Raw genomic sequence first — 25883 nt, 5'->3', positions numbered from 1 at the left:
AAGCCTTTGAATTCAAATGCGTTTTTTGGTGCGAATGGTACTTTGGTGAGGATAATTTGCTTCAATGGTTGGAAAATTCCTTAAGATATTTACATTCCAATCAGGGAAGTTATGTATAACTGAAATAAGTTAATGTCAAAGTAATTTTTCCTAATCCTCCTCAGTGATTATCAAAAATCCAGTGGTCGTTCAGTGATCCAGATGTTCGGCTTTAAACCAAAGAATATACATAAAGATGGTTGTTAGTCTTTGTGTATCCTGTGAATCCATGCCATATATATATACATGACATACTTACTATTTATGTATGCCATATTGATAAAGTACTCGTCATGCACGCTACTTTGAGCATGCAATCAGTTTTGCGCTCATTGCAACTCTGACATCTCTATGACCTTGTTTGATGGATTAGCCTCATTACAGATGGAGGTACAGCATGTATGCATTGATTTATGTCACATTACATTTCAGTGCTCAGAAACACTTAAACATCTGATTCAGGGTCAGCAGTTTTTCTCCACATGTAGTTAGGTGTTTCTCAAAATATGAGCACTTTTAACACTAGACTAGCATTCAGTGGTGGAAATTGCATTTTAGACATTTTTGGAATAAATTGGCAGACTCCTTTATTCAGCTAATGCTAGTTTCATAGCGCCTAATTTAATGTATCCTAAATACACGCACAACTAAATAATATTTTCACACTTTTCAGCATAATTTGACCAAATATAACTTAATTGGAAATAGATTTTTGTTTATAAATCACTAAACAAACCATTTCAATATTCATTGTACAGTATGTTATTTCAACTATAAACTATAAAAAAAATCAGTTTATGATAGTTTAAAACAAAGAGTGAAATAACATACTGTACAATACATCATAAACTGATTTTTTTTAATAGTTTATAGGGGTCATGTCATGGATTTTTTATTTTATTTGAATATGTTCCTTGCGGATAACATACTTACAAGTATAACATACTTATAATGTTAATAAAGTTTTTTTTGCACACAAAAAAACAAAATATTAAATAAAAAAATATTTTTTTGACCTTGATTCTGACCCTCTGTCTAAAATGATCCACTTTTAAGGGGCAGCTCCTTTAAGGCTTGTCAGTAAACGACCACAGTTATGATTGGCTAACGTCATTGCATATGAAAACGCGTACAATAGCGAATGGGCGTTGATACCAAGTAAGTGTTTTGAAAACCCTTATTATCCATATAAAACTGTCATTTACAGACAAAGCCTTAAGAAATCATTTACTTTTGGTTTGTGATGCAGCTGCTGTCGATCCAATACAGTTGGCGGATTCATCTTTCAACAAAAGTTTCTTTGCGAACTCTCTATTACATACTCCGAACAAACGTATAATCCTCCGACTCGATCAGGAACGCCATTAAAATAAACCATCCTGGGATCCTTCTGAAGTCTGTACAGAGACGCGAACGGACACGTCAAAGCGAAGATTTTTCCACTCTTCCATTTGTCCTGTTGTCAGCAGACTCAAGACCTCTACTGTATCCAGTGTAGACAGCAGTAGTTATTATAATGGGTTTTACATGCTTTTGATGCGACGGAACTCTTACATCTAGTGTAGGCAAATGCCAGCCATTAAGCAACTGAACACCAGTGGGCGGGGCCTATGGTGCAATGTAAATATATTTGTCGATGTCTTGCTCTGGAGACGTGTGATGTCACAAATCCCTCAATATTGATTTCACATATCATGACCTCTTTAAGATTGAAAGTCATGTACATCATTGGGGTAAACAATCAAATCTATACATAAAAGGCATTTGAAAAGTACCCAAAACTAAATCATGATGCAATGTTTAAAGATACCAAGATTGTTTTGATGTGACATTCTTTGTCTTGTGTTTTAGGTGTGCTTACCAAGCAAGTGGAAAATCTACATGTTTTTCTTCTGGTATGTGGACTCAGACGAGTTAAGGATCCTCTGTATCTTTTAGAAGCATTTGCAGGTAATGCTGCTCTATGAAATCAGTTTTACATCATTCTTCATGGACCGTAAACCGTATCATTTGAATTTTTGTTATTGTTAATAGACATTATTATGTGTGTTCAATCAAATTCGTTGATTTTCTCTCTTACAGAATGGCACAGTCAGAACCCTCTAGTGGTCCTCATCATCATTGGCCCAGTGGTAAGAAAGAAAGTATGATTTTTAATAAGACAAGCCTCGAGTTCAGGGTAACAACTAGTGGTTCACAGCCCAGATTCTGCTCGTCAATATATTTTTTATGACCCTTTGATTTTCTTAAATTCCTTGCTTTTCAGACACACATATTTGATTAAAATAAAAGCTGTTCTTTTCAACTTTTAAGCAACACAACTGTTTTCAACATTGATAATGTTAAGAAATGTTTGTTAAGCACCAAATCAACATATTAGAATGATTTCTGAAAGATCATGTGACACTGAAGACTGGAGTAATGATGCTGAAAATTCAGCTTTACCATCACAGGAATAAATTACATTTTAAGTGGTAAAAATATTTCACAATTTTCTCGAGTTCATACTTACAAATTACCTTGCTGTCCACGGGGAGGGCTCCAAGCTCAGAATTTGGCCAGAACCCAGAGTACTTCCCCCGTATCCCTGGCTGGGATAGGGACCAGCCACAAGTATAGGAGTCTGGGTGGTGGAGGGGTGCAGTAAAATTGTTGAGGAAAACTCGTGCTGATTGGATAGATCATTTGAATGTGTTCCTCTCAAAATGTGTTAATAAAACATAATTTACTGGTTTATTGCATTTTTTTTAATCAAATACATACAGCCTTCTTTCAAAAACTTTACAAATCGTACCAACCCAAAACTTTTGAACAGAAATGTAGTTATTTATGTCTCATAGTTCAAATGAACTATTAAAAAAAAAAGTTTATCAGATTATTTTATCATTTAGATTGTTAAAAAATTATTATGAGTACTGTATGTTTGATTATCGTGTTTGCTCGACTGTTCAGTGATCAGCTACTCGACTTTGAAAACATCTGGTTGCTGAAAAATAAAAATAAAAGTAGCAACTAAAAAGTGTACATTGTTGTACATTTCTTAGATAATCTATTCCTCGAAAGAAAGTAGTCCCTGGTCTAATTATTCCAGTGAACAACCACCCTGCTGTCATCACCACAGGTAAAGCTGTGAAACGCTTCCACACGTGCTGTATATCCTCCCGTGACTAGTTAACCTCTCCAAAAGCCCATAACACACCCTAACATCCTTTTCAAAGGAGCTGTGTCAGTATTTGCGCATGTGAGCAACATGTTTCTGTAGATTCCAAGGTAGCGCTAATTGGATGTAGCAAAGATAACAACATTAGCATGCATTAAGCTGGACTTATCAGAGGCATTTAGAGGCTCACTCGAGCTAGAGCAGTGGAATCATGGAAAGGATTGGGGCTGCGGGGGACTAGCATAAGCTTTGGACTATTAGTAGGCCTGCAGTGCTATATGGTGCTAGGGGAGGCTTGTTAGCTGCTAGGAGCTAATGGCTAGCCCGTGGCAGGCCATCTGCCACTCCTGATTATGTGCCAAGTCTAGGTGCTGCCATTCTGCCAACCCCGTAGAGAGGTCACCCTCCCCCTCTGGGCAGAATCAAGACTAGTCACAAACATGGTCAAATATTTTTAGAAATAAAGAGATTTTAAAAGATTGAAAAAAGGGAGGAGGAAAGAAACAAGCTCAAGGCAAAATAAATAAATAAATAAATGTTTGCTTCCCTGAGTGTGTCTGGGGGAAAGGATAGAAGAGAAACTGGAACAGAGCAAGTCAACACAAGACCCAAAGCCCAAATTACTTCCTTTCTAATCCGTGAAAGTTTTACTATAGAAGTCTGACTGCATGTTCTATTTGGGATCAAGCAGCAACGGTATTTTAGTTCCACCATATTTGTTTTCTTTTTCTGGCTGAGTGTCTTAAGACAGCCCAGGGAACCATATGGTGAAAAGTTGTGAAATTTGGCACACTGATCGGACGGGGTCTAATGGTGTGTTCAAGTTGTTCTGGGAAGTTTGTATTAACAAGTTGGGAAGTTGTAATTACGACGTCAGGTGCATTCAGATCAATTTGGTCAGAGCCAGATGGTATGTACTTTTACTGCAAATAATACAACAGGCATTACAATGAAAAAGTTCTCATAGTGAGTGCAAGTGAGGTCTATTTCCTGTCTTCTTGTGCTTGAATATTTAAATTGGCAAGGCTTAAAACGTGTGAAAAGGATAAAATTTTGTGAATATGCAGCACTGGCTTGATCGGGACAGTTGCAGTTTCGTCAATTGTCCTGAGTGTCGTTCACGCTGGCCTGTCCTTATTGTCGAGCCCTGCTCTATTTTCTACACATTTCTATTTGTTTTAGCAAGTATTTAATTTTTGTGCCCAGAGAAAAGCATTGGATTATGCAACATGCATTATAAAACTCACACAGTTAATTAATAAACCATTGGTTTGTTATATCTGCCTTTTTCATGATATAGCCAATATGCCAATGGTTTTAAATTGATCAAAAGTTTGCCGATAAATATCGGTGGCCAATACATCGGTACCTCTCAATTTTTATCAAAATATCATAACTTTACCTTCCACTGAAAATGTCAGGCTTCTTTTTTTGTGACATATACAGGACTTCTCAAATCATTTAGTCTACTTAAACTCTACCCCTGCAAGCTCATGTTCATCTGCCTTCATTTTTTAATGGAACGCCCACATCTCAAAATCCAATCAATAACCGAGGCATAGAACCAATTTCCCGCCCTACATTTCTTCTTTTTTAATTATCCGTTACACTCAGGTGTACTTCACAATAAAAAAAATATTTCATTGCGACTTAAACAATGTGCATCATGTGTTTTTTCTTTTTTATGTGTTGTAATCTGAGTTGTTACATACAGTATTCTAACTTATTTTGTACATGCAGCTAGTTTTATTGTAAATACAAAAATTGCATAAATTTACTGTCAAAACAGACACTGCATCCATTGCTTCGGCCATGTTTTCTCATTGACATTGACTCCAACTTGGAAACTTTAGCTCAAAGAAAATCCTGATCTCTTCAATACAACTTTGTGGTGGCGTTCATGTACATACAGTACTTATAAATATTATCTTTCTGACTTTCTGCACCATTAATATTCATGTAACAACCTTCAAAATCTGCTCTATTTTACAGTTTCTGTTGCTTTTTGAATACTTTGGTATAGATTTAAAAAAATGATATAAAAAAAAATTAGTTAAGTGAAGTTTATTTTGAATCTCTGCCCGCCAGATTGGCCACCATTTTGTATTTTAACACAAATTGCTTATTTTTACTTTTTTTGTCCAGTCATCATAGTTGAGTTTAGATCATCAGATCAAGCCACACCAAAATAATCGAATAACTTCCCTACTATTAGTAGGGGGGAAAAAACTGAATGTGAAATGAGTAGCATGTTGAAATTCATAGTATTCATAAAACTGTAGGCAAAAAGTACCTGAATGACCTACTATTACCGCAGAGATTCTCAAGTGCTCATCCACTGGACACTTTACTTAATGTAGTATTTAAATCATACTACACACATCTGTACTTTATTGAACATACTTTTTAATGGTCACGAAATTCGTTCCTCTTCAAATGTATTGTCTTCTCAGACACTATGTGATTTCAGATCCAAACTCTTTGAAGTGTACCTTAAAGTGTACTTTTTTATCAGAGTTATTTATTTAGAGTTATTGAAGTGAGTCTCTGCTAGATTTTTCTTGGTCTGCCCCCTAATAGTCGACTAAACCGTAGTCAAGATGAAGAGACTTAGTCGAATACATTTTAATTAGTTGGGTAGTCACAGAAAAAAAAAAACAGGAAGTCACGCACTTGGGTTCGTGACGGACAGATCATTAACACGGCTGTTTGCCACTGACCTCAAATGGTTTATCATTTGAAACCATGTATTGTAAGTACTGTATTTTCCAGACTATAAGTCGCTCTGGAGTATAAGTCGCAAATGCGTCATGAAGAAGGAAAAAACAAGTCGCATTTATTTAGAAATTTATTTCACAAAATCTAAGACCAAGAACAGACATTTAATCTGGAAAGGCAAGTTATTCAGCTACGCAATAGCACACAGAACTACAGGCTGAATTGGTGTCCGGTGTGGTAACGTCAGATATTAACAGTTATTCAGCTACACAATAGTATAAAGAACATATACCTGGGAGGCTGAATAGGTATATGTTTAAAATTAACATAAGCCAGCGAGTCCAACAAGCAAGTTACCGGTAAGCAAGTTCACCAAGCTCCCGCGATCTCATTCCGCAACACTGAATCCATTGAGTTCTTCCTCGGTGTCGCTTCTGAACAACTCCGCCAACTAGAGCGCCCTCTCGCGGCTGTAGACGGTAATGTTTTCTCTTGGTTCATCTCAGTCAGTATGCATTAATTTTGATATATAAGTCGCACCTGACTATAAGTCACAGGACCAGCCAAACTGAAAAAAAAATGCGACTTGTAGTCCGGAAAATACGGTAGTAGCCTAACGTTAGCCACTTTACATGGAGGCTCGCTCTGATGTTAACCCTTATGTGCTGTTGGGGCTGTTTTCAGCCACTATGGGGTATTTTTTAGTCTTATTTTGGCCATAACTTTCTCTGTGTTTCAGCAAATGGAATGATTTTTGGTGACAAATCTTATTTTGACACACATTTTGGGAAAATGCTTTGAAATTTTTCAAAAAATCAACAGTACACTCTGGGCAAATTCACTACCCTTTCGTTATGTTCGTGGCTGAAAACAGCCACTACTTTAAACTGCTGTAAAAATTGATCAGATAAATATTTTTTTGAATTTTTTTTGCATAAATCTATTAATCAACCTCAGTCCTGTTCAAAACTACTAAATGTTTTTAAAAAAATCAAGATTTTAACTCTTTAATTGCCAAATTCATAAATTATGTCACTGATTTTGGGGGGGGAAAAAACACAAAATTACTTATTTTCAATATAAAATGTGATTGTGGACTGGATTTTTTTTAACCTTTTATCATAGTCTTGGACATGTCAAAGATTAGAAACAACATTGGTTTTGATGCATTGTTAGTTTTTGTGCAGCATCAGATTTTAACTTTTTCTCCCTCATTTACTGTTCGTGGCTGTTTTTGCCCCATTGACTTCCATTATAACCACATTTTTTGATTGCAAAGCCATGACACCATAAAATCATGCATTTTTGATTGTTGGTGGTTTTCCCTATTGGGAAGAGGTAAAATTAGTATTTTTTACTGTTGATAACCAGGTGGCACCATTAACCCTTTATATAGGCCTGTGCAAAAAAAAGCTTAGTTTCTGGCTTTTACATGGAGTTATATGGAGTATAATAGCATAATAAAGTGTGTGTGTGTGTGTGTGTGTGTGTGTGTGTGTGTGTGTGTGTGTGTGTGTGTGTGTGTGTGTGTGTGTGTGTGTGTGTGTGTGTGTGTGTGTGTGTGTGTGTGTGTGTGTGTGTGTGTGTGAGAGAACTCCCCTTGATGCGTCTGAGAAAATCAAAATATGCACCTCAGCTCTCAGAACTACATGGAGTAAACAAAAAACAAAGTAAGTGTATTTATGCATCTGCCTTTTGATGGTGAGAAATGCAGACTAAACAAAAACTAAGCAAGTGGATTTGAACACTTGCATGCAAGCCTGCTGCTCATTTGATGGTGAGAAGAGCAGCAAGCAACATGAGAAAGGGCTTGACTTGTAGTGAAGTTTTAGAGATAATCATGCAGCCTGACCCCTCCAGCGAGCTACATAGGATGGTATCGTCTTCTCCCTCTGACACCACAGACTCAGGAGAGTCAGACCATTATTTGTATGTGGCACCCTCATCATCCTCTCTAGCTTCCACTGAAAGCGAGGAGGATTCGGAGGATCCTGGGTCTGGGTGGATTGGGAGAAACGGCGAAGTGTGGTTTTCCACCAACGCGGAGACAACTCCCTTTCTTCAGCCTGCCAGAGTCGACTCCAGGGCCGACGAGATTATTGACCTCATTGTCAGCATGACCAACCTCCAAAACGCAGAGCTCTGCTGATTTCTTGAATCTTGAGAGGTACATGGTGGCTCTAAAAATCGCACGACCACTGTGATCATCCCACAGGCAACGTGTGGACTCCCCTCTGGACCTGTAGACGCCGGCCAAAATCAGTAGCCCCATGTAGGCACGGAGATCTGTGGAGTCCACCCCGGTCCAGTTTCTCATTGTGCGGCGCCCGTAAAAAACAGATTGAACACAGAATCAATGTTCTGGACCCTTGCGATGGCATAGCGCGTCGGCCATGAAGTCACGCCTCTGGCAGGCTGAAGAAAGGGAGTTGTCTCCGCGTTGGTGGAAAACCACACTTCGCCGTTTCTCCCAATCCACCCAGACCCAGGATCCTCTGAAATCCCCTTTGCCTTCAGTGGAAGCTAGAGAGGATGATGAGGGTGCCACATCCAAATCATGGTCTGCCTCTCCTGAGTCTGTGGTGTCAGAGGGAGAAGACAATACATGTAGCTCGCTGGAGGGGTCAGGCTGCATGATCATCTCTAAAACTTCACTACAAGTCAAGCCCTTTCTCATGTTGCTTGCTGCTCTTCTCACCATCAAATGAGCAGCAGGCTTGCATGCAAGTGTTCAAATCCACTTGCTTAGTTTTTGTTTAGTCTGCATTTCTCACCATCAAAAGGCAGATGCATAAATACACTTACTTAGTTTTTTGTTTACTCCATGTAGTTCTGAGAGCTGAGGTGCATATTTTGATTTTCTCAGACGCATCAAGGTGAGTTCTCTCACACACACACACACACACACACACACACACACACACACACTTTATTATGCTATTATACTCCATATAACTCCATGTAAAAGCCAGAAACTAAGCTTTTTTATGCACAGGCCTATATAAAGGGTTAATGGTGCCATCTGGTTATCAACAGTAAAAATTACAAATTTTACCTCTTCCCAATAGGGAAAACCACCAACAATCAAAAATGCATGATTATATGGTGTCATTGCTTTGCAATCAAAAAATGTGGTTATAATGGAAGTCAATGGGGCAAAAACAGCCACGAACAGTAAATGAGGGAGAAAAAGTTAAAATCTGATGCTGCACAAAAACTAACAATGCATCAAAACCAATGTTGTTTCTAATCTTTGACATGTCCAAGACTGTGATAAAAGGTAAAAAAAAATCCAGTCCACAATCACATTTTATATTGAAAATAAGTAATTTTGTGTTTTTTTACCCCCAAAATCAGCGACATAATTTATGAATTTGGCAATTAAAGAGTTAAAATCTTGATTTTTTAAAAAACATTTAGTAGTTTTGAACAGGACTGAGGTTGATTAATAGATTTATGCAAAAAAAAATTCAAAAAAATATTTATCTGATCAATTTTTACAGCAGTTTAAAGTAGTGGCTGTTTTCAGCCACGAACATAACGAAAGGATGGGAATTTGAACGATGCACAAGGGTTAACCTAGATAAATGTGCGCTGTTATTTGTCGCATGTCCAAGTGTTCATGAAGAGGTCACTTGCATGTTTTCCTGATAACAGTGAAAATAACATAAAATACTTTTTTGGTCATAAAGAAACATCATTCGAAACTGTAAAGGGTCCACTTTGATTTGTGTACACTCACAATAACAACAAAACTCTTTTTGTAAAATAAAGAAAACAAACAGCTGCTTTCTGCATCTCAGTGCATTTGAATCAGTCCCACCCAGTGCCTGCCGACAGATCCTGTCTACCAACTCGTGGTGGCTTCACTGTTCCTTCATTTCTTCCTGAACTTCAGTACCTTGAGTATTTCAGTGTGGCCTATTTCTGCAGCCACCCATCCTCAAGCCCCAGCGATTTCACCACAACGACGCGATGCTTCCTTCTGCCACAAAGTGACTTTTGTTTATGTGCTGTGATGTTTCTTTGAGATTCACACATCAGGTGGAGACACATTTTCCTATTTTCTTGTCTATTTTCGTCTCCAGTGATGTTCAAAGGCTTTCTTGTTTGAGTGTGGTTGGCTCCGGGCAAACCGATGACACTGCCAGTTGCTTACATGTTCTTGTAAGCTGTGGTGTGTTTTTGTTTGATAAGAATATCTGAAGAGTGGTGAGACTCATTGTTTCTTTGGGGAGGGGAGGGCTCATGTTGATGACATCAAATGGATCCCAGATGTCTTGTGTCTTTTCCGCCTCCGTTTGGTTTGATTTGAAAATATTATTTAAAGCTGCATTCCTAAAACATTCTGAACCATGCCTCTTTAAATACTGTACCTGTTTGTAGGTGCTTCTAATTAACAGCAGCTAATACATTTTCTTTAAATTGGGTTTTATTGGTGGTTTCTCATTTCTAATGAGTTTATTATTTTAAACGTGATTCAAGATGTTAACTTGTTGTTGAAAGGAAACAAACATTTTATAAATGAACTAGAAGGAAGAGATGATCGGTTCATGAGCAGCTTTAACTGAGCGACACAGCAATCTGTCAGACACATTAAAGAGCCACAAAATGGTATTTATTGTTTAAATTTCTTTTCAAAAATGTTTAATATGTTTAATATAAAAAGTAACCGAAAAGTTACCTGGTCAGCCCTGTCTGTCAGCGCGTGTCAGTGTCCTCTCTGCTCCACAATGTATTTTTCACTGTCGACTTGTCGGACATAGCGACAGTAACTAAGGGGCGCGGGTCTTTGCGAACGGTCAATTCAAAAAGTTTACACTCACTGGCTCTTAAAGGGTTAGTTCACCCAACAATTAAAAACTTGTCATTTTTTACTCACCCTCATGTTGTTCCAAACCTGTAAGACTTTTGTTCGTCTTGAAAACACAAATGGAGATGTTTTAAATGAAATCTTAGAGATTTCTGTCCCTCCATTGACAGTCTACGCAACTACTTTGACGTTTTAAAAGATCATAAAGAGATCATAAAACTAATCCATATGAATCGAGCGGTTTAGTCCACATTTGCTGAAGAGACACGATCGCTTTATATGATGAACAGATTGAATTTAGGCTTTTATTCACATATAAACATTCATTAACGCACACATCAGTAATGGTAGACCGTAAATGGAGGGACAGAAATAACTCAGATTTCATCAAAAAGATCTTCATTTGTGGTTCGAAGATGAACGAAAGTCTTACGGGTTTGGAATTAAATTTTTCTTCATATTTTTTCAACCTGTGATCAGAACTGTATTAACATTGATAAAAGCACAAAGTTTTGCTAACTTTTTATGAAAACATATTTTCATATTTCTTTAAGGATCTTGGATTGTTGGGATTTGTTCCATGTAATGTAAAACTGTATACACCCGTTGACCTATTTTCAGTTTTTCATTTAAAATCTAATATAAAGATAGTTTAAAAGCTTTATTCTGTGCTAAATTGCTCTTGCATATAGTTCTTGACCCTATATACTGCTCCTTTGGGCCATGATTAACAGCATATTCTGTGGGAAGGGCTGATCACACGGTTTCCTCTTATCCAGTAGCTTTAGTTAAAGCAATGATCTCTAATTTTGCTATCGTTATTGGATTCAATTGTACATCAAATATCACATTTCACTTAGAAAGAATGAATAGGCAGATAGTGGAATCAAAACAAACAGGATTTGTAGAGAGGCTGTGCCACGCTCACACGCTCATATCATCTTTGACCCAAATTGCATGTGCTGCAGCCGCCCCGGCCAGCTAATACACGCAAAGCCTTCATCGTAATGAATCAGATTGAGCAACAACCCCGCCCTGACCCTAATCTCTGGAAATCTATGGGATTTTCAAATGGGGTTTTTTTTTTCTTCTTTTTTTTCCTAGGACAACTGGCCATGTAGGAAATTATGATCAGTATGAAACGTTGTCTTGTCCACAGGCCATGATTTGGTATTATTGACAGGATTTTACAGGCAGGCAAAAAGAGCAAGAGGGAAAAAATCAACAACATGGGATTTGTGCTCTTTATTGCTTATAAGCAAAGATAAGCCGCAGGAACTTCTGCATAATAACGAAAAGACATTCATCTGATTTCTCATCACAACGTGACCTTAAGTTACTTTTCATGTTGCTTCTACAGGACATGGCCCCTGAATTTTGTGTGGAAAAATGTGAATTAAACTAAAGTTTTAGGACTGCTTTTTGCTTTTATGACCAATAGGCTACTGATAAGTGTTTTTAAGGATTTGAATTATTAGCAATGATGGTTGATTTTTGATGGTAAATGTTGGTTTGCATTTAGATACACATTTTATATTATATTATATATTTGAAAGTGCTACGTGACACTGAAGACTGGAGGAATGGCTGCTGAAAATTTGGCTTTTCCATCACAGGAATAAATATTACTGTTTTTACTGTATTTCAATTATTCTCTGTTTGTACTGTATTTTTATGGTTATTATAATAGACCTCTTTAGAAAAAAAAAATATTCCAAACTTTTGACTGGTTGTCAAACTGATTTTTTTGTGTCTATTTTTGTTCAAAACCCAATATTCAAGAACAGAACTTTACAGATATTGCGTAATATAGCTTGGAGACCTTTTTGTTTTTTATTTTGTTTTATTTCAAGTTGAATGACATTTCAAATAATTTATTTGTAAATGTTCTGCAAATCTTACCAAATAAAGCATATTTCAGCATTTGGGTGAATATTTTTCTTTGTAAATGTATTTTATTAAACATGTGATGTCTCATTTTAGATAGATCCTGTGTTTACCGCAGAGGTTGAGGAGAGTGTCAAGAGGTAAATATCATCTCACGTCTTCATCTTTCCTCCTTGATCTGCTCTTTTTTTTTTACTTTCATCTCCCTCCTTCGGTCTCGGGTACTTGATCTTCAAAGTCTCAGTTTCGTATTACTGCCACTAGACCCACACATACGCACAGTCATCTGCTTTTTTTCAATATTTCTGTATCATTAATCTTTCCAGTATTTTTTTTATTCCCTTTTTAAAATAAGGAAATGCCCCCTTGTAAACTGTTCCTGGATGTTTTATAACATATTCATGAGGTTGTGTGTGTGTGTAGGTCTGTTGGAGTGTTTCTGGCAGCTGATTTGAGTCAGGAGGAGCTGCATTCTGCCATGCAGAAATCATTTGCCCTGGTCAACTCGTCTCTCTCAGAGGGAATGTCTGCTGCCATCTTAGAGGTTTGTCAGGAAGAACTCATTTAATCAAATCTGTTTTATAACAAATTCTTGACCATTGGAGTGAAACCACAAAACCAGTCACATGGGTCAATTTTATGAAATTGAGATCTATACATCACATGAAAGCTGAATAAGTAAGCTTTCCATTGATGTATGCTTTGTTAGGATAGGGCAATATTTGGCCGAGATACAACTATTTGCAAAAAAATCTAAACATTGAGAAAATCGCATTTAAAGTTGTCCATGTATGTTCGCGATTGTGCTGCATTGACTCACAAAAATAAATGTTTTACATATTTACGGTATTTACTAATTTACTAAATATCTTCATGGAAAATGATCTTTCCTTAATATCCTAATGATTTTTGGCATATAAGAAAAATCAATAATTTTGACCCATACAATGTTTTGTTGGCTATTGCCACAAATACTTGTGACTGGTTTTGTGGTCCAGGGTCACATATTTATACAAGTTTATAATAAAATTAAAATAAATATCTGATCATCCTCCATAACGCGGTCACTATTTACATCCATACGACTGCAACTCTTCCGTTACCAAGACAATGGCTGACGCATTTGTATTACATTACAAAGACAATGCAGGAAATAGGGTGAAAGGAAATGGTATTTTCAAATGTATGCACTCTGTAGAGCGTCTTTAAAATGCTGAGTTTCAGTCTCAAAGAAAAAGATGCATTTTCGGATGCATCCAGATTAGTGTAGATGTATCCCTAGTATTTGGTTTGTCCAAGAGAAACCAGTCTGAGCAATCATTATTTCTGCTATTGATTTTGATCTCAATACTAGTGCAGGAATCATTTACAGCAGCTTTGAATCTGTTTGTTTTGCCCGTTATTAGATAGGATATTATGACCACAATATCATTACGTGGATCTAGTTAATCTGTGTTCAAACTGACCAGATTAGTTCAACCCCCAGTGGGATTAATGTGCTAAGTAGCTGTTATCATATTTTCCTCAACAGTTCCACGTCTTTTCATTATCCCACGAATGTGAACAAGCCTACATTGAAATGGCCAATGTATCTACAGAGAATTGCAGTTATAAAGGTTGTTGCAATTTGCAAGAATTTAAAAATAAAAAGGAAAAGCTTTGTAAATGCAATCATCTAGCCCATAATGCTTGATTGCTATCTTACAGTGAATGATCCTGGAGTTGAAATGGCACTCACAATGTCACAGTAATGGATTGAATTTCCAGGGAGCACAAATACTGATAGAAAACCTTGAATGCTCTTAAGGCGCTTCAGATAAAAAGCACCTGGAAAATGAATAAATGTACATGCGTCGTGCACAAGGCCAAACAGAGTTAATGTATTGCAATCTGGTGTGTTTTTAGGCAATGGATTTAGGTTTGCCTGTTTTAGCGAGGGATGTTCCTGGAAATGCTGCAATAGTTGAGCACAAGGTCACAGGATTGCTGTACTCAAGCCCTCAGGTAAGATTTACAAAGGTTTGGATTATTACTCGGTTTAATTTGAATACAATGAAATCATATCACAGTGTTTTTGTCTGTTACCTCTTTTCCATAGAATGTAAGTGATTGTGATACAAGTATACAAAAGTAAAATCTATATTTTCCATGGGCCAGATTTACTAATCAGGGCAAATTAGCACTGATAGGAGTGTGTTCTGCATGTGATCTACTGACGACACACAAATGAAAGAACACAGCCAAAACATTTCCATAATGACCAACGCAATTTACCAAGAGCAAGCAAGCTTTTTTGGGTGGTTAATAACGGCGCAAATACCTGTAAATTGACTAGCGCAAACCTTAGTAAATAACCTTGCATGATTCATTTAAATACTCTCCTCCCATAAATTTTGCATCTGAAAGGGAAACTCCTAGAAATGTATATGCAAGAAGGTCAGCCGCAAAAATAACTCTGTCCACGTCTGTTCAGCGCTAATTTTTCACTGTGTGTCTTTAGTAAATCCTGACAGTAGTTTTTTTAACACCAAAAGAGGGTTTGAGCTTGCGCAAACTGTTAGTAAATTAGGCCCCAAGTCTTCGGAAGACATATGAAAAACACACTGCAATCTTTCCCTCCACTGTATCGCAAATCTCATTAGTGCAGTTTGACTATACACAGATTCAAATTTGCCACGTTGTGATTGGTCACGAGATACACAAAAAACAAAGATGTTTGGCATAATTTTCAATGCATTATTTCAATATATGCAAACGTGAATGAGACTTATCAGTAAAAAACAACTTAAATTTCAGCCTGTTAGTCGCATAAGGCTATCATGTGATTTAGAATTATTGGAACATATGAGAAGAAAGACATACAGGTTTTTAATGCTTTGATTTTAACCTTTTTATTCTGTTTTTATTTTTTATTTTTATATTAATACTTCAATAGTGTTACAACTTTATTCTAGACATCTTTTTTGGCACTAAAACGCTGCTGTGAAAGGGAGAGTAGTGTTGACTTCCTCTTCTTAGCGCTGTCTCTGTCTGCTGGTGACTAAGCTTTAACCTGTTTTGGGTCTTTAGGGGGAACAGACAGACTTAGCGTTCATTGTACCGCCGTGCTAAACGGCTGAGAGGAGTTCAAGGCAGCTTAAAAGGTCAAAGGGCAAAACTTCTATCCCTAAAGCAATCTGCTCCTCTGTGCAATTTCCAACCAACCATTTATCTTGCTTATCTCAAATGTATTAAAAGCAATAGCGGATCTGAAAATCGCAAGTCTCTGGAGAAACACAGGAAATTGTAAATGAAAGCATTCATATTTGTTTGCAAGATTGTGAGCATGTGGACATACCATGTGCCCTTCTATATGTGTGACCTATGCTAAGCTTTGACCTCTAAATCAAAGAGCTGTTCCATGACAGAGCGCAAGTACACGCTTCTCTTCTTCTCGGCAGACTGTTGACTCTTGTGGTTTGCATGATGCCATTTGGAGGATTAAATGCATTACTGTAGTGTAAGTGTACTTACTATTGCCCCATAGTGATTATTTTCACACAAATCAAATACAGATAAAAAGTCAACAATACACTACCATTCAAATGTTTGGACTTGTATAAAAATTCGGGCAGGGACTCGATTAAAAAAATTTATCTAATTAATTAGAGGCTTTGTAATTAATTAATCGAAATTAATCGCATTTTAATCGTATATAAATATTTGACCTGAGAACAGTGAGAAGTAATTTTTTTCACATGGATTTTTAGTATACCATTGAATAATGACTGAATACATAAGCTTAAGCAACAAAATATTGTTTATTTTTGTTCAACCAAGTCCAGCAGACCAGTGCTATTTTTGCCATTGACGCTTCCATCTATTGGTGCTCCAGTATAATCGGTCCGCCTTAACTCATCCAGCGAGAAACGTTCCGCGGTGCAAAAATAAGTGCGATTAAAATGCGTTAAAAAAATTAACGCGTTGTTTTTTGTGTAATTAATTCATCTTAATCAACGCGTTAAAGTCCCGGCTCTAATAAAAATGTATGATTATGTAATGTTTTTGAAAGAAGTCTTTTATGTTCACCAAGTTCACATAAAACATATTTTATGTTTTATGTTTCATTCATTTGATCAAAAAATAAATAAATAAAAATAAAAAGACAACAACCCTAATATTGTGAACTATTATAAATGTGTGTGTATATGTGTGTGTGTATATATATATATATATATATAAATAAAAGCTGAATTTTCAGCTTCATTACTTCAGTCTTCAGTGTCACGTGATCCTTCAGAAATCTTTCTAATATACCGATTTGCTGCTCAAGAAACATTTGTTTTTATTATCAGTGATGAAAAGAGTTGTGATGCTTCATATATTTGTGGAAACCGTGCCCATTTATTTCCAGGATACTTGGATTAATAGAATGTTCAAAATAGCACTATTCATTTGAAATAGACATTTTTGGTAATGTTATGTCTTTTGGTATTATAATTGGTAATATAAATGTCTTCACTGCAACTTTTGGTCAATTTAACACACCCTTGCTGAGTAAAAGTTTTAATTTCTTAAAAATACTGACTCTGAAAAACCGTTTAAACTGTTATATACTCTCTTTGGGCCTTGTCCAGGGGCCGTATGTATAAAGCCGCTCAGAGTAAAATTTGTGTCTTAAGTGTGTCAAAATTCGAAGATTGACGTCATTCTTATTCCTAGACTAGAATAAGTGTGATTCATAAAGGTTCCTAAGTGTCAAGACTAGGTCTCAGCTCCTAAATGATTTAAGAGTGCTGGAGAGGAATCCTAAACTAGTTAGGACTAACAAGATGACAGCAGAGAGGAGGAGAACACACACTTTCTGAAAAAGATATAATGTATTGGAGTTATGTATATTACTGTATAATTAGGGCTGGGTATCGATTCAGATGTTCCAATTCGATTCGATTTCGATTCTCAAGCTCTAAATTCGATTCGATTTCGATTCTCAATTTGATTTCGATTCCCGATTCGACTCCATGAATATAGATTTAATACAAATCATATATTTATAAAAAAAGAACGATGAACATAAGTTTACAAGTGGTTAATTAATAAAAATAAATTAAGAGCCACAAACCTGTATACTAAACTTTTTTTTATTAATTTTAGTTACACTTGGGTACTTTAAAACCCAACTTCAAATGCATACAATGAATAGACAGGATTTTGATGCAAGATAAAAAATTGATGCTGAAAATTGACAAGTCAGAACAGTCGGTATGCATTGATCAATCAGGATCAGGTTATTTTATGTTTCAGAGAAAACTAACAAAATCTCACAGCATTAGCTGCAATATGGAGGTTGCAAGCCTGTAAACAGTGTAGGAAAACTAATACTGGCTTTTGGGTGATAGATAAATAAATATGGAAGAAATCGATTTGTGGCCTTTGAGAATCGATTTTGAATCGACCACATTTAAAAACGATTACCGTAATCGAAAAATTTATTTTTTTGCCCAGCCCTAATTATAATATAATGACAGGGAGTTAAATAAACGATACAGGTTTGATCGGAAAGGTATTCTTTGTAAGAAATGTTATAACTTCTCCCACGCAATGCTCTGACTGCAGTATTAAAAGAAATAATAAAAAAATTTGGCAACTGGAAAAATGCAGCAGTGGACCAGTGATGACTTGAACCCTTCGGTCCAGAGTAAGCAGGGTCTTAATAGCACTTTTGTGGCACTGACCACACACACATATAGTGGCCAAAAGTGATGGTTGGATTTTATTGAAAAAAAAAATGTAATGACCTACAAAGTTTGTAGTTTGTAACCTATATATATATATTTATTTATTTTTTTAAATATGAAGCAAGAACAAAACATTGAACTTAGTGAAGGTTATCTGATCAAATTATTTGGCAAAAAAGGGCAAACTACAGCTTTAGATTTTAGAAAAACAAAAAAGCTCACAGAAAAAAGAATGCATTGACAACAACATAATCCGTTATTAAAATTCCACTGGTTCTCTCTTGTTTCCGCACTTGCGCATGATTTCGCATGTTTATCACAAATAAAACAATTGACTAAAAGCATAACTACACAATATGCTTACAAAATCCTTAACACATTTTTTTATAATATTTGGATAAAGGGTGATGCTAATATGTTAATACTTTTCCTAGGCTGGTCAACACTTTTGAGCATTACTGTGTGGTAGTTCGTTGACTTTCCAACTGATCTGCAAACCATGCAGAGAAAACAAGCCACTTTTATGAGGATTTCAGGCTTCCCTGGAGTTCACAACACTTAAGTGGCACTTCAGTCAGCACTTTACAATCAGTCTTAGAACTTTGCTGAAAGTTGCCTTTAGATTCTTTATAAAAGTCTCCTTACTCTTAGACAAGTCATACTTTTACCGAGAATTGTTTTGACACTTAAGTCAAAGCTTAAGACTATTCTTAAGAGCATTTCAGAGGAGTTTTATACATTGCAAAATCTGCTGAAATTTCTTGTCACTTATTAAATTTGCCTAGCAGCATTCCCCCCCGCTGTGTTTTCTTAGTGCCACAGACTTGTTTAACCATGTGCAGCATGAGTCACATCTGTGCACTGTTCTAAGCCTTGACCTCTATCTTAGTAAGTAGCTAAATGAGAGGTTTAAGACTGGACTATATATTGTCGAACAAAGAGTATCGTTGAGGCTTAAAAGATCTCTGATGATTAGTTAGGCGCTTCACTACACTAACAATGTCAGAAAACATCTAGTTAATCTAGACAGTAAAGACATTTATAATGTTACAAATAATTTATATTTCAAATAAATGCTGTTCTTTTGAACTTTCTATTAATCAAAGAATCCTTTTGTAGCACAATTCCCACAAAAATATAAGGCAGCACAACTGTTTTTAACATAATGTTACTTGAACACCAAATCAGCATATTAGAATGATTTCTGGAGGATCATGTGACACTGGAGACTGAGTAATGGCTGCTGAAAATGTACCTGCTATTTTTGATGTATTTTTTATCCAATAAATGCAGTATTAATACTGATATTTAATACTAAGCATAAAATACTGATAGTTAGTGTACATCACTCTAAAGTGGTTAATTTGGTAACAGTGATCAACTGACTCCATTATCCTCCATATCACACGGTTATACCAAATAACTTGACTCGAACTGCACCCAAACTCAAGTTTCCCTCATAAAGAGCCCAGGCACTTCTCACCAGGCCACATCTCTGTCAAACGTACTCATTTACACTCTGGTTTCATCATGGTATTGTGTCAAGGGCAGAGGCCTCATGTTGTGACCGGCTCTTTCATATGACACAAAAACCGTTTGCCTTTTCCACATGGCTTGTGTTACCCTGCTGAGCTGAAAGAGAGGTTTATAATCCTTTCAGAGTAAAGTCAACTTCAACACGAGGCTCCCATGATACCCGTGGTTAAGAGTAAATAGCAGGGGGTCACTGGAAGCTCAAGGTGTTAAGTCGAGTTGAAAGACAAGTTGCAACATGGACAATTGACCCTTCGCAGGGAGCTTGATTGACAGGTGATCTGACCAATCATACTTCGCCATCCGCCATTTTGTCCGACAAAGCAGTCAGGAGAGTTAGTAGATTAACATGGGAGGATTTGAACTTGAGAAACGGAGTGTACTGACGCCTTTCCGTGGTTAAAACAACATTCCTTCTTATGTTCATTCATGTTTATTTGATGCTATAAATTAACTAGAAGGAAGAGATGATCGGTTCAGGAGCAGCTTTAACTGAGCGACACAGCAATCTGTCAGACACATTAAAGAGCCACAAAACGGTATTTATTGTTTCAATTTCTTAAAAAAAATGACCAAATTTCAAAGGTGATACTTTGTTTCATATGTTTAATATCAAAAGTAACCCAAAAGTAACCTGGTCTGTCCGTGTTGTCAGTGTCCTCTCTGCTCCGCGATGTATTTTTCACTGCGTGAGAACATGGTGTGTGTGAGAGCGGCTTAGCTTGTCAGACATAGCGACAGTAACTAAGGGGGGGGCGGGTCTTTGCGAACGGTCAATTGACATGACAATTAAATTCACTGTTCTCAAAGAATAAAGTTTTTATATTTTCATAATTTGAATAGTTAGGGTTAGCAGTTAACAGTTTTGTCCATAAATATAAAATGATGTTGCTTCATTGATTGATTTATAAAAATCCCATGCTTAAATCCAGTGTAAATCCAAAAACCAGCTGTGCCATCTGAAACCTTTTTCAACGAATTTCAATGTTCTTGTTTCCACAGGAATTTGTGAGCATGTCCAGAAAGCTTCTGGATGACCATGAGCTCCAGGAAAGACTGGTGAGAAATGGAAAGAATTACATTACAACATGCCACAACCCAGTGAAGGAGAGAATAACCTATCAGAAACTGGTGGAGACTCTTCATTGACAGCATGATGGGATTAACATTTGTCTCAGGTCTTTAAGAACTTTTAGTATTGGAAGTCTGTATTGCATATTTCAATTGGAAATGCAAGCCTCTCCCACGACTGTAAAGATAACGGTGGCCATTTGTTTCTGGAATAGGATAAACTGGAAAATACTGTATATTTATAGGAAATGTGGACTTATGTTTCACTAGGTATGAAAGGGACACACATTGTACTATACTGTACACTCGGTGCTTAAATTGCAATTTATGAGATCTTAGAACAAGGACTGGTGATGGATATGGCAGTTTTTCTTATGTTTTTGTCGTGATGCTTATTGGTAGTGAAGATTGGGTATAAATGTGCAGTGCCAGTGTTTCTACAGTAGTTGTTACTACAGTTTTCTGGGTTAAAGAATTGTGTTGACATCTTTTTCTAGCAAGAAAGAGTCCTCCTCTTAGGAGGATCTCAGCTTGAATTAAACGGACAGCTTGCATTCATGTGTGCATATGTAATATGAAGGGACAGACTAGACATATGACAAACTAAAAATGGCTAAGAATTACTAGATTTCTTTAAACACATGTAAAGGGAATAGCATTTTCCGGAAGCTTGTGGGTGATCCACTAAAATAGATGCCGGGGTGCCACATCCAGCTTGTTCTGGCACAAATTATGCCCTGCTTTTAACTGCAGTAAAAAAAATAAAGCTTTGACAAATGTTTAATGTCAAGGCCAAGATTTGCAGGCTAAATAAATTCCAGAGACAATTATCTGTCAGTCATAAGCTGATTCAGCTGCCAAACTCTATAAATCTCAAATGAAGAATAGTTATGTTCTCCTTACATACATGAAACACTAGATTGTTCTGATGAGCACATTTTACTCTTGGTAGGATTTTAATTTAATTTAATTTATTCATTAATGTATGTTTGTTCAGGGATTAAGGTTTGTGTTTAAAGGATATCTAAATATCTAAAATATTTATTGTGTAACTAAGACTGTATGTCTCATATCTTAAACCGTTGACTTTGCATGATTGTATATATGTTTAATTGCATATATGGCACAATAAAATGAAATATAAAAATTGTATACAAACATCTGTGGATTTTCTGTTCAGCAATAGGGATAACATATATTACATTAGTGGTGGACATACTCATGGACATTTTTTGCTTATCTCAGCTAAATGTTTGCTGCAGAATATCGTCAAACCATGGTAAATTGTGGTAACATTGGCCAAATCAAACTTTGTGGTTGTGTTTTTTTGGGGGGGGTTTTTGACCATCATTTTCATTTACCTCCACATCTGGATTTACCTCAAATGTTTTTACCAGTATTAAAGCCTGCAAAGACTGCTTTATATTTAAGTATTGAAAGATCACGGATTACAAAAGATAAAAAACTACCATTCATTTATAATGAAATGAAATGGTTTCTATTTCTTATCAGCACCAAGCACTGAACACATGGCTTTATCATGTGGCTTTTTAATGGAAAATGAAACAATTGACTGTACATACAAATGCAGGGTGGTAAAATATCTTCAAACAAAGTGAACTGTTATCTATACAATAATCACATGCGCTTTTGTGTAAAAAAAATGGAAGGATGCAGAGTAACAAACAAACATAAGATAGTGACTCAGTGTTTGGCTCTAGAGAAAGATTGACAATTTATCTTAAATCTTTACCTTTTCTCAATGAAAACCCATTGAGGAAGACAAAAAAATGAGATTGGCCAATTACCTCAAGGTAGTTGTTGTTTTGGGTACTTTTAATAATAATAGCAAGATTGTGTTCTCTCCCTTTTAACATGATCAGTCATTGAGGCAGAATCAATTTAAGTCTTTCAAGTCACACCTTGGCCATATGATAGCCATGAAGCTGTACTGATTATCTTGACCATAATCCTGTGTAGCACGGAACAACAGAACAACTTTCCCAAAGAAAGAAGGCATTCGGGTGATGGTATAGAGCAGGGATGGGCATCTTTGGCCCTTGAGGTCCACTGTCCTGCAGAGTTTAGCTTGAACCCTAATCAAACAAACTTGAAAAGTCTAACCAAGGGCTTCAGGAAAACTTGACAATTACAGACAGGGGAGTTTGATTTGGGTTACGGCAGTAGGCATTGAGTGCCAGAGATGCCCACCCCTGGTATAGAGATATACTGTACACTATGGGTGCATAAATCAGGCTGCGTGTGAGCCTACAATCACAGTTGTTGCAATGATTCGGCAGCTGACACCTCAGGTGTCATACAATTGTCCTCCTTTCCCACCCAGTTAATGCCATGTCCATTCTCTTGTGGTAAAGTTTTGGGAGAAGTTTGTCGATCCAATGATGTGAAGGTGGTGAACTGGACCCTTTTCCTCTTACTAGTGGGAGAGTGTAGGGACTCACTTCGGACTGGTCTTGCTGCAAGGGATCCTACGCCCCCAACACTGGAGTCATTTGACACCGAAGACACCTGGCAAGAGGTCCTTCGAGTGAGAGTGCCACAGGGCTCTGTATTGGGTCCTATATCGATTACAGACGTGTTGTGAGCATCTTGCTGTAACGGATTTCCAGTGACGTTCATAACCAGCTCAGCATCTGTTCCCAGCCATACCCAGTCATGCCGGTGACCAGTCTGCTCAGAAATTTGAGCAGGTGTCTGCTTATGCCGAAATTTAACCAGGTATGATACACAATTTACCATAAACACTATGATAGCCAAGCAGAAGACTCCCAGTAATGCATACATCCCGATCTCCAGGTCTGTAAGTGGACGGTTTGATAGTGGACCCTCAATGTCATCATCATCATCATCATCTCCATATTCATTTTTTGGCTCCTGATTGGTGGTTTCCACTTGGGGAGGGTAGTTATTGTAGTTCACTAAGTTCCCAGAAGCCTTCCCAGTGCTTAACATTGAACCCTCAGGAACTTCATTACTACTCCAGGAAATTCCTGGGCGATCATCGCTGCCAGCTTTTCCCGTACTAAAGAAATTTCCACTGTTTAAAATATTCCCAGGTTTACTGACTCCAGCTGAGGCATCATTAGCCCGTCCCATTCCTAAATCATTTGCGATGCTACCAATGGTCGAGTCTCGTGCCGTTGACTTGGCTGTGGTGGTGATCTTCATCAAGGCACTTTCCTCTCGCTCAGACTCTGAATTTCTGCTCGAAACCTGTTCTGGCTGCTGCAGCTTCTTCTCAATTTCTGCTTCTTCTCCGTCTTTACCTCGCTCACTGCTGTTATCTTTCCCAGTGACACCAGCAAATAGTCCTGTGCTGTTTCCCGTGTCATTATTATTGATGCTGCTGTTTTCAGGACGTCTGCTGTTTGTCTGGAACTTCACAGTTAAGCTCCCACTGCCAACAGCTAAAGTGCTTTTACGCTTTGATTTCTGACAGACCTCACAAATGGTCATCTCAGCTCTCACCAGTGTTCCTTGGCCTTCACCTTCTGCCACAATAGTCATAGACGACTCCTGCACAGAGATCACGCCCTCATCCAGCGATGTCACAGCCAGGCGATAGTGAGTTGGGTCATAGATGTCCAGAGGAGTGAGGGAGCCATCGCTAAATTGTAGCCAGGAGCTCACCACTGCCTCCTGCAATCAGAATAAAATTGAATTTTGCAAACTAAGTAGTGGGTCAGTTTGATTCCTGATAATAGGAGCTGCTTTTAAACCCATTCACTATTTGAATACAAATTTAAATTTCCATGCTAAGCACACCAAATGTTCAGGATCGGCAACCGTATAGTTAAATAAAATAGCTAAAAAGTTCCAACAGTTTTTGCTGTGGTACCGAAATTGGTAGACAATTGTGACATATTATTGGTATTGGTACCAACTACTGACATTTTGGTATTGTAACAACACTAATATTAATTTGGTCACACTTTAGATTAGGGTCCAATTCTATCTATTAACTAAGATAACTAAGAATTGTGCCTCAATAAACTCATAATTAATGCTTATTAATAGTAAGTTAGGAAGTTTAGGTATTGGGTAGGATTAAGGGATGTTAAATTGTATTAGGTATGTATTTTTAAACCAGACAAATCTGTATTTTTAACAGCATTTACACATGCCACAAATGTAGCTTAAGGTTGCAAAAGAAAGTGATGTTGAATGACCTGTTTAGGATTGCTGAGCACTTCCTGTGTGGTTGCCGTGGCACTGATGGCTCGGTTACTTCCTGTGCTGAGCTGCAGGCTGAGTGTGAGACCACTGACCAACTGCAGCCCCAGTTCAGTGATGGTCACTCGATCATCCACAACCCTCACTGTCTTCTCTGCCAGGATAGAGTCTGACAGCGGGGAAAGCACCTGAACAAAGAGATGCGCCTGGTTAATAAGGCCTGCATGAGATCAATATCGATTTATTAGTAGCCTGGTCCATTACACTTGTCGGATGTAGACCAATCTCAACAGATCCAATTGAATTTTACCTTTATAGATGTGGTGCCCACATCTTGTCCCGACAGCACCCTGCCTGCCTGCAGACGGGCAATATTAGGGTCCTCCACCTTCATGAAGTACCGTACCAGCCTGGTCACATCCACCTGCCAGTCAGAGCCCAGGAAGAAGGCTTGTGGCTCCCGGGGGTCTGATTGCTCTGCCACAAAGTGGGTGAGTACTCGAACCAAAGCATGCTGGAACTGCAGCATACAGCCCCGGCCCTTACGCACTTCCTCACTGCTCCAGCCTGGTTTGCTGTCAGGGACATACAGACGTTACTGATAACCCAGTTATTCATCGTTTAACTCCATCTGTCACCTTTCATTGTTTTCATAACAGCTTAGATAAGGCCTCATTTGGAAAAGAAACCACATGTACACATTTATATAATTCAAATAATGTTCAGATCAGTGCAAAGCAGTGGTGAGCAC

General features: G+C 37.4%; 2 protein-coding genes across 4 annotated transcripts in view; one reads left to right on the top strand and one right to left on the bottom strand.

Moving 5' to 3' along the window:
* The window catches only part of glt1d1 (glycosyltransferase 1 domain containing 1), a 50572-nt gene extending 28479 nt beyond the window's left edge, over positions 1–22093 (top strand). The window contains exons 7-12 of one of the 2 annotated variants that reach the window (XM_079638486.1): positions 1891–1989; positions 2122–2171; positions 12714–12757; positions 13041–13161; positions 14523–14621; positions 20870–22093. In XM_079638486.1, coding sequence (XP_079494612.1) covers positions 1891–1989; positions 2122–2171; positions 12714–12757; positions 13041–13161; positions 14523–14621; positions 20870–21016 — 560 coding nt within the window. In that variant the 3' untranslated portion in view covers positions 21017–22093. The remainder of the gene's footprint in view (positions 1–1890; positions 1990–2121; positions 2172–12713; positions 12758–13040; positions 13162–14522; positions 14622–20869) is intronic. The other variant, XM_079638487.1, reaches the window with a different exon arrangement.
* A 382-nt stretch (positions 22094–22475) lies between these two features.
* LOC307012149 (transmembrane protein 132D) overlaps positions 22476–25883 on the bottom strand; it is a 38628-nt gene continuing 35220 nt past the window's right edge. The window contains exons 7-10 of one of the 2 annotated variants that reach the window (XM_079638485.1): positions 25443–25707; positions 25129–25320; positions 23169–24598; positions 22476–22989 (exon numbers count right to left, since the gene is read on the bottom strand). In XM_079638485.1, coding sequence (XP_079494611.1) covers positions 23213–24598; positions 25129–25320; positions 25443–25707 — 1843 coding nt within the window. In that variant the 3' untranslated portion in view covers positions 22476–22989; positions 23169–23212. Of the gene's footprint in view, positions 24599–25128; positions 25321–25442; positions 25708–25883 lie in introns of both variants that reach the window. The other variant, XM_079638484.1, reaches the window with a different exon arrangement.

Source organism: Phoxinus phoxinus, assembly GCF_949152265.1.
Source record: "Phoxinus phoxinus genome assembly, chromosome: 15".
In the NCBI taxonomy this organism is placed as follows: Eukaryota; Metazoa; Chordata; class Actinopteri; order Cypriniformes; family Leuciscidae; genus Phoxinus; species Phoxinus phoxinus.
The sequence above is the reverse complement of the archived record's forward strand: the minus strand, read 5'-3'. Positions and strand labels throughout refer to the sequence as shown.